We start from the raw sequence: 18,383 nt of genomic DNA, 5'->3' as shown, positions 1-18,383 counted from the left end.
CGTCTTTGTTTGTCTTGTCCATGGGTTTCTAAGTAAGACTGCATAGGTAAGCTAGAATTTTCACTGTGTCCGCTTCTTCTTCTTCTGTAAATTATTTTATTATCCTTCCTTCTCCTTGGTTTCTTTTGGTTGTAAATAGTAATAAATTATATTCGTATTTCCTACTTCTGTCTTCCTCTTCTTCACATCCGTGTCGCCTTTGTCTTTTCCCCATTGAAAACCTGTGGCACGATTCAGCCCACGTTTAAGGAATCGGGTCTTAGTAATTGTTAATAGTTCGGGCCGCGGCCGCCATCCGCTCGGCAAATCAACACCTTATCCGCGGTCCGTAACAATATATACAGTCACGTGAAAAAGTAAGTACACCCTATGTAAAGTTTTGACTTTTTCAACATATTTCAACATACAGCTATTTGATCTTCATTTCAACAATATTGACAGATAAAGGTGATATAATATAACAAATATCATGAAACATTTACATTTTGTAGTCCATTGTATAATTTAAACATAAATGCAAATTTCACATGTGGAAAAAGTAAGTACACCCTTGGCTCTAATAGGTGGTATTGCCCCCTTTGGCACAAACAACCTCAAGTAGGCGTTTCTTATAACTGTCTCCCAGTCTCTGACATCGACTGGGAGAAATTTTTGCCCACTCGTCCATGCATAATTCTTTCAGCTGTGCGATGTTTGAGGGGTTTCTTGCATGCATAGCTCGTTTCAAATCCCCCCACAACATCTCGATGTTATTTAGATCCGGGCTTTGACTTGGCCATTCCCGAACCCTCCATTTCTTTCTTTTCAGCCATTCCTTGGTGGATTTACTGGTATGTTTAGGGTCATTGTCATGTTGCAAGGTCGACCTTCGGTTGAGCTTCAACTTTCTGACAGATGGCCTCACATTATCCTAAAGCACCCTCTGGTACAATGAAGAATTCCTAGTGGATTCTATGATGGCGAGCTGCCCAGGCCCTGATGCAGCAAAGCTGCCCCAAACCATAATATTTCCACCACCATGCTTTACAGTTGGTATCAGGTTCTTGTGGTCAAATGCTGTCTTTGGTTTTCGCCAAACATGTCTTCTGGTACTGTGGCCAAATAACTCTACCTTTGACTCATCTGTCCAGAGCACATTGTTCCAGAAGTGCTGGTCTTTGCCGAGGTGTTCATTGGCAAACTTTAGTCTTGCCCTGATGTTCTTTCTGGACAGCAAAGGTTTCCTCCTGGCACACCTCCCATGTAGATCAAATTTGTGCAGCATCTTTCTAATGGTAGACTCGTGCACTTTGACATCAACATTGGCAAGAGCTACCTGTAGGTCCAGTGATGACATTCTGGGGTTCTTAGAGACTTCTTTCAGCATCTTGCGGTCTGCTCTCGAGCTGAACTTGCTGGGGTGGCCGGGCCTGAACAAGTTGGCAGTTGTTTGGAATCTTCTCCACTTGTAGATGATCTTCCGGACAGTTGAATGATTGATTTCAAATTGTTTGGAGATCTTTTTAAATCCCTTCCCAGACTCGTAGGCATCTACAACCTTCTTTCTGAAGGCCTCAGAGAGCTCTTTTGATCTAGGCATGGTGACGCCGCACACTTCAACAACAAAGAGCAAACCAAACGAAATGTCTGAGGTTTCAATTAGACAGGTTCCTCCAAGATCCTCTCTAACGATGTTCTAATCATTTGCACCCAAGCTGGTGCACCTGATTCTAATTTTAGGTATTTGAAGTAGTGATAAATGTAGAGGTGTACTTACTTTTTCCACATGCGAAATTTGCATTTATGTTTATTTAAATTATACAATGGACTACAAAATGTAAATGTTTCATGATATTTGTTATATTATTTCACATTTATCTATCAATATTGTTGAAATGAAGATCAAATAGCTGTATGATGAAATATGTTGAAAAAGTCAAAACTTTACATGGGGTGTCCTTACTTTTTCACGTGACTGTATATATATATACATATACGTGTGTGTGTGTGTGTGTGTGTGTGTGTGTGTGTGTGTGTGTATGTGTGTGTGTGTGTGTGTGTGTGTGTGTGTGTGTGTGTGTGTGTGTATGTGTGTGTGTATATACAGACTTGGCATTTAATATGGAATATTTTTTTTTTCTTGACTTGGGTCTACTTTCTTAACTCAGTATATCAATCTGGTGAGTTTCTTTTACACTTTGGTGATTTATTTGTTAAAAGAAACATGTCACTGATTGTCTGTCGCAGCAGGAAGTCAACAACAGGATTATATCTCAGGTGGTGTGGCAAAATGTACTGACAGGTGCATTTGATGATTGGCTTCACAGTCGGGTATACAAGGGTTGTTGCGTTCTGTATTAGTGGAAAACAACTGCTGCACATCTCCAAAAGTTATTGCCGCTTCCTCTGGAGATGGTCCGTCAACTCGACAATGCTGTTTGTCATGGAGTGGTGGCTTTACGAAATTACGGCATGAAACAGCGTGCTATTGCTCGGCAGTATGGCTTCACTCAAGGTCAGGTGTCAAAGATCCTGAAACGAAATGCTCAGAGGGGTGTCCCTACTCCAATACCGAGGCCAGGACGTCCCCGCAGAACCACAAGGAGGGATGATCGCCAGCTGCACAGGTTAGTCCGCAATGGCCGTACCAAGTCAGCTAATCGGCTTCGGGCTGAGTGGCAGCAACTGACAAATGTGCCTGTATCCAGAAGGCTAGTCAACCAACGACTGGTTCAAGCAGGTTATCGTGCTAGGCGTCCCCTGAGAAAGCCACGCCTGACCAGACAACACCGCCAGCGCGAATTGCAGTGGGCCAGAGAGCACCGTCAATGGCAGCCAGGACACTGGAATCACGTGATCTTCAGTAGATTTCTGGTCTATCGTCAATATGGCCGCGTCCGAGTGCGCAGACAAGTGCATGAAGCCTACAACAAAGATTGTATAGTGCCAAGAGTCCAGGCTGGAGGTGGTGGGGTGACCGTTTGGGCTGCTTTTCATGCAGGGGGCAAAACTGACCTGGTTGTTCTGAATGGAAACCTGAACCATTTCAAGTACAGGGCCATTCTGGAAGAAACATTGCTTCCATTTGCTCGTGCAGCCTTTCGAGAAAACTTTGTCTTCCAAGATGACAATGCACGGCCTCATCGTGCTCGCATGATCCAACACTTTATTGCTGACCGTGGTGTAGAGCATATGGAGTGGCCTGCCATGTCCCCGGATATGAATCCGATAGAGAACTTGTGGGCAGAATTAACGTGTCAAATCGACCACTTGGACCAGCAGCCGATCTCTGTGCGTGAATTGCAGCAGGCTATTGTCACTGCATGGCAAGCGATTCCTGTCCAAACCTTGGCAAATCTCATGAACAGCATGCCTCAACATGTACGTGCTCTCCTGAATGCTCGTGGGGGTTACACGAAGTACTGAACTGTAATTTTACTGTCCGTAATCCCAGTCGTAATTTAACTTTTGTTGAAATTTTTTTTTTGCTAATGTGCAACATAAAGAGATACTTCTGGAAAACGTACAGAAGTTTAAAACAGTACTGTCCATGAATTGAGTTCGATATCAGTTTACATCACTTTCAAGGATCAATTTATTTGTTTCGAAATGTCAAATATGGTTTTTGTTTCTTTTAAAGGTCACCATAACAAAATCTAGAATAATTTCAACATAATTCCAATGAACTTTTTTTGTTGTTGTTGTTGTTGTAGACAAGATCGAGGCTCGTGAAAGAGCGAACATTAATCACACAGAAAGACAAACCGACACATGAAACATTTCACATCGGGAGCGGTAGACAAGATGGGGAGAGAGGGGGAAGGACACAAACACAACATTTGAGAGCAGGGACGGACAGACATGGAGACATCGAGAGATCTGTGGGAGGGAGAGGGCTTTGGGGGGTGGGCATGGGAAGGGGGGGGGGGGGGGGTGTGGGACAGGTATAAAACATATGGACACTGCCAGGACTTCCAGGAAAGAAGTTGGAATTTCAAACAAGGTGGATCTGGGGTGAATTAGCGGCGGTAGAAAAGATCAAGGTTTTGGATGGGGGAAGATAAGAGATGGTGGTGAACAGCTGTTTTAAAGACCTGGAGGGAGGAGTGGGACTGAAGGGAGTGTGGGAGTTTGTTCCAGAGGCGGGGGAAAAGAGGAATGAAAAAGTGAAGGTGAGCAGAGAGCCGAGATTTCGGCAGTTTAACCATCAGAGGGTTGCTGGCAGATCTTGTGCGACCTGTCGGAATATTTGGGGGACAGAGCACAGAGAGAGCTGGGGGAGCAAGGCCGGAGAGGAGTCGGTAGAAGACAGAAAGACCACCTACCTACCTGCGGTGAGTGAGTGAAAAGCCCTCAGAGATAGCTTCATCGCGGGAGATTCCAATAATTCTGAAAGCTTTGGTTTCAACAGCGTGAAGCCGAGCTAGGTGTGAGGCAGGAGCACCGGCCCATAGAGGAGAACAGTATTCCATTGAGCTGCGGATGAAAGCCTTGTATGTGGTAAGGAGCTCAGGTGTGCCGAGGAAGGACTTCGCACGACGGAGGATGCCCAGTCGGCAACTGGCTTTGGAGGCCAGCTTGGAAATGTGGTTTTCCCAAGAAAGATCATGGCAGATAGTGAGACCCAAAAGCTTGAGCGACAGAACGTCTTGGAGAGGATTGTTGAGAAAGTAGATGGGAGGGTTGTCCAGTCGATCTTTTCGGAGAGACATAGTAAGAGTGTGAGATTTGTCAGGATTGAAAGACATGTTCCACTTGTTTGACCAGTCTGTGATTTTGTCCAAGTCTTCAGAGAGTGAGGAGGCTGCAGACTGCCGATCTGAGGGAAGAGGAATGGAGCGGCAGAGAGTGGAGTCATCAGCAAAGAGATAGAGAGGATTTTCCAGAGAGTCGGAGAGATCATTGATAAATACCAGAAAAAGCACAGGGCCCAGAACACTGCCTTGGGGAACTCCAGCCTGAACAGGAAGGGGAGATGAGAGAAATCCATTCAGGGCCACACGTTGACTACAACCAGAGAGGAAGTCCGCAAGCCATGCATGGAGATTTCCATGGATACCATAGGAGGAGAGTTTGGTGAGCAGAGCTGGGTGCCAGACCGTATCGAAGGCACGTGATATGTCAAGGGAGACAGCTCTGATTTCCTGTTTGGCATTGAGGACCTCCATCCATTGTTGAGAAAGCAGAAGCAGCATGTCCAGAGTAGAGTGACCTGGTCTGAAACCAAATTGATGATCAGAGATCAAGCCATTGGAGAGGAGGAAAGATTTCATATCCGAAGCAATGATGGATTCCATGACTTTGCTGATAATTGGGAGCAGGCTGCTTGGTCTGTAGTTGCAAGGATCTGTTTTTGCACCTTTTTTGTGTAAAGCGGTAATGTTTGCTGATTTCCAGGATGCTGGCAGATGACTTTGAGCAAAAGAGAGGGTGAAAAGAACAGAGAGAGGGTGAGATAGAGCGGCAGAGCAGGATTTTAGGACTCGTGGGCTGATGCCGTCTGGTCCTGTTGCAGAATCAGAGTCGAGGTTAGACAAAAACTCCTCCACCTTGTCAGGAGAGAAGGACACAGAGTCCAGGAGCAGTTGGGTTCGACTGGGAAAGGTGGGAACAGAGAGAGTTGGGTTTGGGACTAAAGATTTTGAGGCAAACACAGAGTTGAGGCAGTTGTTCACTGCCTTAGTCCTGGTTCTAAGACATCTTGAAAAGTAAGTTCACCCCCACAAAAAAAATATTCCATATTAAATTCCAAGTCTGTATAATATATATTGGCACCCTTGCCAAAAATATTGGCACCCTTGCACTCTTTTCAAATAATGCCCCATTTCTTCCAGACAATTGTTGAAATTAAACAATGTTTTGGTGTCCACATACGTATTTCTTTGGTTTGCAGTGGAGCAAAACAAAACAAAGCTGAAAAAATGACTAAATCTTAGCTTTTTCTACACAAATCCTAAAATGACCCGGACAATATTATTGGCACCTTTAAGAAGTTGTTCGAAATAATTAGATTTCAAGCAGGTGGATTCTCGTTTACTTTGGAATTGAACTCACCTGCAATATAAATATCAATAATTCAACCAGTTCGAATCGAGAAAAGAAGTCATTCTGCTGGTTTGTGTCACTGTGTGTACAGCAATGAGCATGGAGAAAAGAAAGAAAACCAGATAATTGTCCGAGGAGGTCAGACACAAGATTGTAGCCAAGCATGGACAATCTCAAGGCTTCAAGTCCATCTCCAGAGGCCTTGATGTTCCTGTGTCCACTGTACGCAATATTATCAGGAAGTTTAAGGCCCATGGCATTATAGCCAACCTCCCTGGACGTGACTGCAAGAGAAAACTTAATTGAAGATTGCAGCGAAGGATTGTTCGAATGGTGGAGAAAGCACCTCGATTAATTGCCAAACATATTCAAGCTGACCTTCAGACACAAGGTACGACAGTTTCAACTCGCACCATCCGTCGCCAACTCAATGAAAGGGGGTTCTATGGTAGGAGATCCAGGAGGACCCCACTGCTGAGAGAGAGGGACCCAAAACACACATGAACAAGCAAAAATCCTTCTGGTAGAATGTCCTGTGGACAGATGAGACCAAATTAGAGCTTTTTGGTAAAGCACATCTTCTCTATGCTTACAGAATACAAAATGAAGCCTTCAAAGAAAAGAACACCTTCCCTACAGTCAAACATGGAGGAGGTTCAGTGATGTTTTGGGGTTACTGTGTGGCCTCTGGCACTGGGTGCCTTGAATGTACGCATGGAATCATTAAATCAGGAGATTACCAAGGCATTTTGGAGCGCAATGTTCAACCCAGTGTCAAAAAGCTGGGTCTCCATTGAAGGTCATGGGTCTTGCACAGCAGGACAATGACCCCAAACACACTTCAAAAAGCACTCAGCAATGGTTCAAGGCAAAACGCTGGACTGTTCTGAAGTGGCCAGCAATGAGTCCAGATCTAAATCCCATTGAACACCTGTGGGGAGATCTGAAAACAGCAGTTGGGAGAAGGCACCCTTCAAATCTGGAAGAACTGGAGCAGTTTGCACAAGAAGAGTGGACCAAACTGCCAGTAGAGAGGTGTAGGAAGTGCTTGACTGCAGTTATTTTGTCCAAAGGCTGTGTGTGCTACAAAATATTAAGTCTAGGTTGTCAATAATTTTGATCAATGCCATTTCCTTTTATTTTTGCTGATTTGAAAGGATATATTAAGTTCTCAATCAAAAACAAAGGTTCTGTAATATTAACAGGAATTTAGAATTATGGAGACCAAATACTTTTGTCAATTTCAACTTATTTTTACAGAAAATTGTGTTATTTGAAAAAAGTAAAAGGGTGCCAATATTTTTGGCTACGACTGTATATGCACACATATAATGAAAATCACTTGGGGATTATATTATTCATTAGTTATCTCAATGATTGTGAGCACAAGTGTTCGAAACTTCAATTGGAGCGAAGTTGACAGCACGCCATCGCAAATCTCCACGTTTCCCACCTAAAGCAAAGTTGCAAGATGACAAAAAGTTCCACCAGTAATGATCCAACATAAAACTTTGAGTCAAATTATATTTTCCCCTCTTTGACCCCTGTAACCCGAAGTGGGAGGGGTTTCAACCAAAAAAATAGTTACATATTCCACGTTTCCCCCAATGTTGATTGCATATATAAAGTTTCATCAAAAATTTGTCTGTAAGTGCATTTTTGCTATTCAAACTTTTGACCACACCCCAGAACCCCTGGGTACTGGGTACTGGGCCAAAAATGATACTGCTCTTGCACCATTGCGATGTGGTGATCAGAACTACCAATAATTTCTGCACAACCGTCCAGGAGGAGATATGACGGAAAGACGTAGCCAATTAATTAATTACAATATTCGCCCATTTTTTTTTTCCAAAAAGCGTGGGGATAATTTAGCAGCAAGCAGAGCAGGATAGGATGTCGAGGCAATTCCCCTCTCAGCCTTACCCTCTCGTCTGTATCTTGCCTCTCTTTTTCCTTTGTGTTAACTCAAATCATTGCATTGCCTTTATTTATTTCTTTATGTATTGTACACATAGTCGAGGCACGTGGAAGAGCTAGTACTAGTACACTGAACAGATCAGGATGCAACAGGGCAAAAGGAACATCAGAGAGACAGAGCAGGGGGAAACACCAACAGCAGAGTTGAAGGCCAACACAGAAGAGAAGCAGACTTGGACAAACAATGGTTGTGGGGAGGAATTGGGAGCAGGAGAGGATGCATGGGGTGGACAAGATGGATATAGAAGAAAACTCTCAGGAGGAAAAACTGGAAATTTGAAAGGTGGAGGGCTTGGGATTGGGTGTGGGAGGGTAATGAGGGTAGAAAAGATCATGGTTTTGGATTGGGGACAATTTGAGATTGTGGTGAACAGCTGTCTTGAAGACCTGGAGGGAAGAATGAGATTGCAGAGGATGTGGAAGTTCGTTCCACAGGCGGGAAAAAAGAGGAACACACTGCAGTTCAACATGGCGCATCCATATGAGCTATGAAGCCCCACACATGCTCTGGAGAGTTCACATCTATGTGTGCTACTTCAGCGCTGTGATAGCGCATGTGTGACAATCGTGGGGTGGGGGAGAGACCTCTCTGCAAAGGGGAAGGGGATAAAGGGGCCTGGCTATAAAAGAAAGTGACACACACCAGAGCGATACCATGGTGAGAGACAACAGGCATGCCAGAGGAGACACGCTAGGTTAGACCTATAGAAAAGGGTCTGAAGGGAGGCAAGCATGCTGCAAAGCATCAATGGTGTCTCCACCAAACAGTGAAATCAGTGGAAACTGCACACACCCACACATACCCCACAGTTCTGTCAACTCTTCTGTTCGTCCTGTATCCCTGCCAGTGTTTGCGGGATCGTCCTCCAGAGTAATCAAATTCCCTTCAGAAGCGTGCGTACATGCCGAAACTGCCACACAGCCAAATTAATTGAACATGAACACATTGTACCACAACCCAATCGCCTGTGCTCGGCGTCTTGGGAATCGCCTATGCTCCACAAAGCTAACACTCATTCTATTGGAGATGCAACAAAAAAGGTACCACAATTTAATGGAAATTTAATCGCAAAAAAATTATTTGCTCCATAAATTTAAATATAGCATGCTTTCATAAAAAAAATTAAATCAATGTTCAAGGCTCATTGAGGAGCTGGCACATATGCAGAACAAAGCCATACGTATATATATAATTGTATTTTGACAAAAGACAAGGGGACATTAGACAACAATGGCCAATTGTATGGTACATGTGATTTTAACCTCAGTTCCCCGCTTTGTGATCCAGGAGTTTGGATGGGTAACGCCAACGGGCCAAATAGTTGTTGCCAATACAAATGGTTTCCAAACAAACCAAACCAATAATGCTCATTTAACAGCAAGTAACCCTTCTCCCTACACCCAACTGGCTGGTAGATGAAGGGGGTGCAGTGGTGGCAATATGTGAGCTCGACAACTACTTCGGCCAATCAAATACCCGTTTATCATGAGAAATAAAAAGCTACACAGATACCATTTACCTGTAAAAAAGCAAGTCTTACAAACCAACAACTGCTCTTACCATCATCCATTTTTTCGCTCTCTCCATTTCCAACGACAGCACCTGAGAAGAACAATACAATGGAGGCATTTGTATAGGTTTCATACAGATTGCCATCCAGAAATGGAAAAACTGGAAATGTCAGTCAAAATAGGCAGGCAATTTTACAATCAATTTGCGTATCGATGATCGCCCTTTGTCTACATTTTCTTCAACAGCATTTGGCTGAAGTTTTGCCAAATATCATTCCATTACATTTTGTTCAATTACGTTCGATTAAATTGTAATCATGCATCTCCACACGGTAATAAAGTATTCCACTCTTCCACATGGCTTCCTTCAGCGTCACTCAATAACACCCTTTTCCTATCACTCTCCCAGATCGCCCCCACTGCCTGGCAATCCATGTGACAGAATCCAACACCAATTGGGCTTTAAATAAGTGTTTCAGTGTTTAAGTATCAAGTGACAGTGCGGTATATGTTTGAAGTATGGAGTGTACCCCATGAGGCAAGTTCACACGACTTTGGTCCAATCACATGTTCATGTGCCGAAAGTGGTTCGATGTTAACCCCCCTCGATTCTCATTTTGGATTGCATTCGGGGTTTACTGCAATCAATTTGACTGGCTTTGCTTTATTAATACATTCTGTTTTTTATGCAGTGATTTCCAAAGTAACACAAACTTGAACAAAGTCGATGCTGCGCCATTGCAAATCCCCACGCTTCCCACGTTAAGCAAAGTTAAAAGATGGCTAAAGGTTCCACCAGGAATGACCCAAAATCAAATTTTGAGTTATTTATTTTTCCCGTTTTGATAACTGTGACCCCAAGTCTTCACCCCCTGGAGCATGAACTGGAGGTCAAATCCAAAAACTCGTTACATATTTCATGCATCCCCCAATGTTGATTGCATATACAAAGTTTAATTAATAAAAAATGCACTCGTAATTGCATTTTCTGGGAATTCAACTTTTGACTCCACCCCAGGGGGCGCAGCCAAAAATGAATACTGCTCTTGCACCTTCTTGCCACGTGGTGATCATAACCACCATATTTGGTGAATTTATGCCCAACCATTTAAGAGATAGCATTACGGACAGACAGACGATTACAATCATTTGTAATCTTAATTTGGGCAATTTGCAGTCAAGCCAGAAATGGAACTCAAATGAGATGGCTCCTTTCAGTATCATTGCTTTTGGTGGATCATTTTTTCATCTTGCATGGGTGTTAAATTGCACAGGAGCTGGGATAATTTTGGTGCAAATGTTAACAAATATGTATATTCAAAATGATTTGCATGTGAGCATTATTAAATTTTATTACAATTAATAAAATGAAAATTATTAATGCAAGAATGAACAGTTACCCCAACTCACCGAATGTAGAGTAATAAGTATTCTCATTGTAAACAGAAGAATCAAATGGTGGTGGCTCTTTGCAAAAACATCTAGTAACTTCAGAAACCAAAGAATGATCTTGAAAATGTTCTGTGTCCGTCGAATACGTTTCACCTGCGAACAATTTTAAAAGATAAATGTAAAATCAAAGTGCCTCACGACAAAATAAGTGCTTTGCTTATCAATCAAATAATGGACCCTGACGCGTGCAGTCATCTTTGTTATCAAATCACTTTGCTTTGAAAGTAAAACATTTTGATGCACTTTCAGAAAGAAAAGGTTTAAATAGATGTCCAACGCATCTGGTGATCTCACTTGGATGTAAATGTTCGACATTAGAGTTGTAATTAGAAATGGCACTCCATCTTCCTCTCCAAACTCTCAGCCGAGGCATTCAAGTCTACATCCTCTCATGATTTGCAGACTTCCCTCATAGTGCGGTATGCAGTGTAATTCCGTAGGATTTTTGTGCTAAAATTGATTTTTTTTTTGCTTTATCTGATTGATTTTGGGTCAAATTATTGAAAACTGATGGGGTACAAATTTCCCAGCCCCTATACCCCCTCTGGGGGGGTCACTTTCCAAATTTGGGGCACACAAACAGACCCCACCCTTATCTCCGCTAATAATGAACCGATTTTCACAATCCCAGTGTCATTTTAGGGTTTTAGATGATACCGAGTCCATTTAACACACATCCAAAGTCATTGGAAGTGATTTTATGACCCCTTGACCCCCTCTGGGTGGTCCCTTTCCATTCCGAGAACCCCCAAATTGATCCTGTGCCTATCTCCGCTAATAATGAACCAATTTTCATATAATTTGTGTCATTTTATGGGTTTTAGATGATACCGATTTCAATTATCACAGTCAGTCAGTGGAATTATATTTGTGACCACTTGACCCCCCCCCCCCTCCTCCCCCCCCTTCAGCTGGGTAATCTCTTTCTGTCAAGGGCCCCAAAACTGACCCGGCCCCTAACTCCGCCAATAAAGAACCGATTTTCACAATCTTAATTAATGTAAGTTTTGGAAGTTATTTTAGTTCTGTCCTTGACCTACAGGTGGCAGCTGCATACAGACAGGTAAGGTACTCTTCATTTTAGGAGAGAAGAAACATCAAACACATGTGAATTTCACAATCATGACCTTGGGTGTGTCAATCAAGCATTTCAAGACTGCCCAGAAATAAACCCTGTGGGGTATCAATGAATATTCTTTGATAAAGCCAGGTATATTTTAGCTCCTTGATTAGTAGCAAATGAGAATACAATGTAAAGCTGTTTACAGTCTTAAATTTGATGTGTAAAAACTGTCACCACATGATCCGTATAGTCGTAGGCCTAGCGAACTAAATCATAAGCTGGCCAAGGCCTACAAACTGTACGCTAGCTCGCCAAGGCATTGAAGATGAAGGCCTATCACCACTGCTTTCCGGTGTAAAGTTTTCTAATGTTCCCCATATCCCAGTGTTCCTTACAATAGCCATGACAAAATAAGCAGCAAAATGGACAATAGGGACCACTAGGATATGTGTTAGCTGTGGCAGAGTGTTTCCCATACGATATGGTTAAACAATGAAATATGGTAACACTGTGGCACTTTACACCAGGTTTGATTCCTCCAGGCCGGGGTAACTCCCTCTGACAAAGTGCATGTAGGCGCAGGCCTAGGTTTTGTAATAACATTGACTATGTTTTGGATTTTTTCCATTGTTTCACATTATCTCTTTGTTCCTTTCAGATTCTAACAACAGACCATGACCTCAAAACCAAACCTGGATCACGTGGAGAGGGAGAAAATCTATCCCGAAGGCAGAGGTGCGCCTGTTCTCATTCTCGCACCGATTTCCACGATCTTGGCTTGTACTGTTAGTTGTTGTCAGAGAGCACATCATCTATAGGCCTACTCGAGACTAAGATTTTAATGCAGCGTTGCCAACAATCCATTGATGCCAGAGTAGAAAAAAAAACATACAATTCAGAGAACTAAAGTCTGTCCTTGAGAACTATGGCTATGTGTTTGTGTTTTTCAGGTCCAAAGCTAAGACAAGATGAGCAGAATCAAGGCCAAGAGATGAACATGAGTGTGTGCATCATTTGCAATGAGGGAACCACCTCAAATAAGAGACTCTTAAACAATCAGGAAATGATTGACAGACTTGTTTCTTGTTGTAACGAGCGACTGTCTTTAGGCGACTGTCAAAGTGATATCAAACAACTTGCTGATCGCTTAGCTAGCCTGAGTGACTCTGAACGGAAATGTGTATGTTATCATAGCGAGTGCCGTAAACTAATTGTTAACAAGATTGTAATTGAACGGCTCAGGAGTAAGCGATTAAGGTCCGATTCTCCTGCATGTCTTGCTCGCGGGCCTGGACGTCCTTCTAGTGTAATTGACTCTGTCAGGCCTAAACGGACAAAAACTATCCCGAAGGCAGAAGGGTGTATATTCTCGTCGTGCAGCTTTTGTCCGAAAGATACTTCAGAACCTCTCCACCGTGTTTTCTCAGACAAGATGGGTGAAAACTTCCTCGAGATAAAGCTCAAGCCTCAGGATGACCACATCAGAACTTGTGTGTCAGAGTTAGAGAGCGCTGGGGATGCTTCTGCTCTTGAAAAGTACTATCACAGGAAATGCTTGCGGTCTACTCAGCGCACCTTCACTCCAGTACATCATGGTAGGTCTAATCTCCAGGTCATTCGCTCTGTATGTGATGAACAGTTGCTCCTCTCCATTCAAAACACTCTTACCGACGACGTTAGCCTCAGTATGGACAAGGTGAATTGTGAATACTTGTCAATTTTGAAAAGGTATCATGTTGAGGTTAATGAAACGGCAAACTATCGCAAACATCTGAAAATGCTCATTGCTGAACGTCTTCCAAATTTACAGTTCATCCAATCGCTTCGCAAAAATAAACCTGACAGCATCGTCCTCTCAAAAGCAGTTAGCAAGGCCATAGAAGTTCAGTCTGCACTGCTGGATAACGACAGCATAATTGACCATTTGAAGAACGCGGCCAACATTTTACGAAAGGAAATGATGCATCACCGAAACTGGTCTTTTACTGGTAGCTTCAAAGACTGAGAATCCTCAGTTACTCCAGTTCTTCCTCAGTCATCTCCTCTTTGGCCATCATGTTATGAAAGTTTCTGGAATCCGCAATGAAGAAGTGGACAAAACTGTTGATGTTGTTTGCCAGTTTCTCGTTCAGAATACTCGGAGTGATCATCAGGTAAAGCATGAGCCAAAGAAGAATGATGGGTTTCGACAGACTGTCCAGACACCACTCTCAATCGGTCTGCCCCTCGCCATCCATTCCAGTGTGCGTAACAAGAACCCCTCCCCCCCCTCCCCCCCTCATCAAGGGGAGCGGGGCAGAAAATCACTTATAATAACTTTGACAGTGTGCTAAATGGACTCAGTATCATCTAAAACCCCTAAAATGACACTGTGATTGTGAAAATCGGTTCATTATTAGCGAAGATAGGGGTGGGTTCAGTTCATGTGCCCCAAGTTTGGAAAGTGACCCCCCAGAGGGGGTATAGGGGTCGGAAAATTTGTACCCCATCATTTTTCTATAATTTGACCCCAAATCAATCAGATAAAGCAAAAAAAATCAACTTTAGCACAAAAATCCTACCGGAGCTGTTTTCATGACATATCATACCGCACTATCACTCTCATAAATCAAGGCTTGGCTCTCAATACGAGCATCTCCTCTACTCTACCTGTTGAGGATGGAGTGTTCCAAAGGTAGTGTTTTGGGGCGAGTCCAATTCCTCATCTTCATCGGCAATCTTTCTAATTCACTGGAAAACCCTCATCTTTTTGCCAACTCGACCTTCTGCCCCATCCTTCAATAAGAAGGCAGCAGCCTCTTCCCTCTCTACAGACATTGATCCAATCAGGAGCTGGTACAGTCAGAAGTCTTTAAACCCTGAAAAATCTGACACTTTCATGCCATCTTTACGAAAGTACCTTTGGATAACCCCTCCCATTTACTTCCTTGACAACGACTTGAAAAATTCCTCAAACGTTTGGGCCTCACCATCAGTCATAACCTCTCAAACAAACCATATATTCAAGTTGGCCTCTAAAGCGAGGCGCCAACTGGGCATTCGCCGTCAGACCAAAGAATTCCTGACAAATCCAAACATCTAACAACGTACAAGGCCTTCATGCACACCAATGAAGACCCTTTGGGCTGGTGCCCATGCCTCACACCTTTCCCATATTTTTGCCATTGAGACCAAGATTTTTATTTCTCACAAAAAAGATTTGATCTTAAACAATAGTACAAACCAAACCTTGCCTCTTACCCCAAAGGAAAAATGTACAATGCCACATACTGCATGGTACTTGATGAGATTAGACAACAATGTTGTTACTTTTCCTTCTTAATTCATACCAAAACTTTAGGCTAGCTGACAAATCAGAGAGACTTTTTGGCCCAAGGCTTGATCATCATTAAACACTTCTCCAAGAACAATATTGCCATTCCACTGATGAACAAAATAGTAGAAGTTGTCGCAATCAAATTTATTTATTATCATTATACTTACTCACACGAGGAAATGACATGCTTAACATTCCCTTGAGTTGCAAGAGAAAACAATGTGTTGGTGTGCTTGAGTGCATCTCAAATCTGTGATGTAAGAGACACAAGCCTTGTGTTTCTGCCTTTGTGAGAGATACCAAACCTGCCATCATCACCTATACATGCTCTCATCGACAGTGGTGATGATGACATTTGCTTTTGCAGGTAAAGATTAGCAAAATATAGTATTGTCATGACTCAGTTTGGATTCTGTCCCGATCACAACTCTGGACATGCTTCTTTCTGCTCCTCTCTCAGCAATGGTTGGATGTCTTCAATCTCAAACAAGAGATAACAAGAGGAAAAAGACATAAAATGTCATAGCCCCCACCGTGGTTCTAGTAATTTTGCTGAATGGAGTTAAAGGCTGTCAGTCGGCCATCATTAGTCGGATGACAAAACAAAATCCTCTGCATATGTATAATCATGCATTGTTTTTGTGCCAAGTTTGAAGAAATTCAGACCATGCATGTCCGAGAAATGGATAGGGACACGTTTAAGTAACAAAATGGCCACCAGTCGGCGATTTTGGATCTTTTTTTTTTTTTTGGATACTGAATTGAGGCTCGTGAAAGAGCTAACATTTATATCACAAACAAATCAACCAGACAAACAAAATATATAAAAAGAGGGAGCGGAAGACAAGATGGGGAGAGAAGGGGAAGCACACAAACACAACATTTGAGAGCAGGGAAATGTGTGGGAGGGAGAGGGCTTGGGGGGAGGAGGCGTGGGAAGAGGGGGGGGGGGGGGTGGGAGAAGTATAAAACACAAGGACACCAAGGACTTCCAGGACAGAAGTTGGTATTTCAAAAAAGTGGATTTGGGGTGAAATTAGCGGGGGTAGAAAAGATCAAGGTTTTGGATGGGGAAAGATAAGAGATGGTGGTGAACAGCTGTTTTAAAGACCTGGAGGGTGGAGTGGGATTGAAGAGAGTGAGGGAGTTTGTTCCAGAGGCGGGCGAAAAGAGGAATGAAGGAGTGAAGGTGAGCAGAGAGTCTTGATTTTGGCAGTTTAACCATAAGAGGGTTGCAGGCAGATCTTGTGCGACCTGTAGGAATATTTGGGGGACAGCGCCCCGAGAGAGCTGGGGGGGGGGGGGGGGCAAGGCCAGAGAGGAGACGGTACAAGACGGAAAGACCACCAACCTGCCTGCGGTGAGTGAGTGAAAGGCCCTTGGAGTTAGCTTCATCGCGGGAGATTCCAATGATTCTGAAAGCTTTGGTTTCAACAGCATGAAGACGAGCTAAGTGTGAGGCAGGAGCACCAGCCCAGAGGGGAGAGCAGTATTCCATTGAGCTGCGGATGAAAGCCTTGTATGTGGTGAGGAGCTCAGGTGTGCCAAGGAAGGACTTCGCACGACGGAGGACGCCCAGTCGGCGACTGGCTTTGGAGGCCAGATTTGAAATGTGGTTTTCCCAGGAAAGATCATGGCAGATAGTGAGACCCAAAAGCTTGAGTGACAGAACTTCTTGGAGAGGATTATTCAGAAAGTGGATGGGAGGGTTGTCCAGTCGGTCTTTTCGGAGAGACATCGTAAGAGTGTGAGATTTGTCAGGATTGAAAGACATGTTCCACTTGTTTGCCCAGTCTGCGATTTTGTCCAGGTCTGCAGAGAGTGAGGAGGCTGCAGACTGCCGATCTTAGGGATGAGGAATGCAGCGACAGAGAGTAGAGTCATCAGCAAAGAGATAGAGAGGATTTTCAAGAGAGTCAGAGAGATCATTGATGAAGACCAGAAAAAGCACAGGGCCCAGAACACTGCCTTGGGGAACTCCAGCCTGAACAGGAAGAGGAGATGAGAGAAACCCATTCAGGGCCACACGTTGACTACGACTAGAGAGGACGTCCGCCAGCCATGCGTGGAGATTTCCATGGATACCAAAAGGAGGAGAGTTTGGTGAGCAGAGCGGGGTGCCAGACCGTATCGAAGGCACGTGATATGTCAAGGGAGACAGCTCTAATTTCCTGTTTGGCATTGAGGACCTCCATCCATTGTTGAGAAAGCAGAAGCAGCATGTCCAGAGTAGAGTAGGATCTGATTGCGAAAATAAATGGCGTGCATATTTTACCCATCATTCTTGATCTGTGTACCAAATTTGAACAATATCGGTAAATGCATTTCCGAGAAATGGTTGAGGACGTGTTCAATATCGTATTTTTTTTTTTACAACTAAATTGGCCGCCAGTCTACCAGTCGGCCATCTTTTATCAGATTGCAGAAAAGAAAGTGAGGTGCACGTGTATGACATCATGTACTCTGCTTGTGCAAAGTATGAACAAAAACGGACCATGCATGCTCAAGAAATGGTTGGGGACACGTTAAAGTAACAAAATGGGTGCCAGTCGGCCATCTTGGATCTGTTCTCAAAGAGAAATGACGTGCATATGGAAGCTGAAGGAGCTGTGCTCCAACGAGAGTCGAAAGAAGTGACGCGACCAAAGACGGAATTCGTCCGAGTTGCTTTATTGAAACAAAACAGCTCAGGTATTCTGACCCAAGCCCGTTTATCGGGCAGCAATATATATACACATTTATGTCGGGAAGTTTGCCCGGCAAAAGCTATACCGGGCATGCCCGGGTGTCAAGGGCGAGCCTTGGAAAGGCGAGTCTGGACCTGCCCGGGCGTGTTTGGCTGCGGCCTGGCAAGTCGAGGCTGGGCGTGCCCGGGCGCTCTGAACGAGCACTGGAAAGGCGATAGCGGGCATGCCCGGACGCTCTGGGCGAGCCCTGGAAAGGCGATAGCGGGCATGCCCGGACGCTCTGGGCGAGCCCTGGAAAGGCGATAGCGGGCATGCCCGGACGCTCTGGGCGAGCCCTGGGAAGGCGAGA

General features: G+C 43.9%; 1 protein-coding gene across 3 annotated transcripts in view; it reads right to left on the bottom strand.

Moving 5' to 3' along the window:
* The window catches only part of LOC137430718 (uncharacterized), a 148,152-nt gene that overhangs the window by 21,949 nt on the left and 107,820 nt on the right, over nt 1-18,383 (bottom strand). For 2 of the 3 annotated variants that reach the window (XM_068121497.2, XM_068121509.2), the window contains 3 exons: nt 10,927-11,061; nt 9,566-9,607; nt 8,808-8,915 (listed from right to left, as the gene is read on the bottom strand). In XM_068121497.2, the coding sequence (XP_067977598.2) occupies nt 8,808-8,915; nt 9,566-9,607; nt 10,927-11,061 (285 nt within the window). The remainder of the gene's footprint in view (nt 1-8,807; nt 8,916-9,565; nt 9,608-10,926; nt 11,062-18,383) is intronic. The other variant, XM_068121503.2, reaches the window with a different exon arrangement.

This window comes from Myxine glutinosa, chromosome 1 (genome assembly GCF_964187855.1).
Source record: "Myxine glutinosa chromosome 1, kmMyxGlut1.1, whole genome shotgun sequence".
In the NCBI taxonomy this organism is placed as follows: domain Eukaryota; kingdom Metazoa; phylum Chordata; class Myxini; order Myxiniformes; family Myxinidae; genus Myxine; species Myxine glutinosa.
Note: the sequence above shows the minus strand (reverse complement) of the source record. Positions and strands in the feature narration are given on the sequence as shown.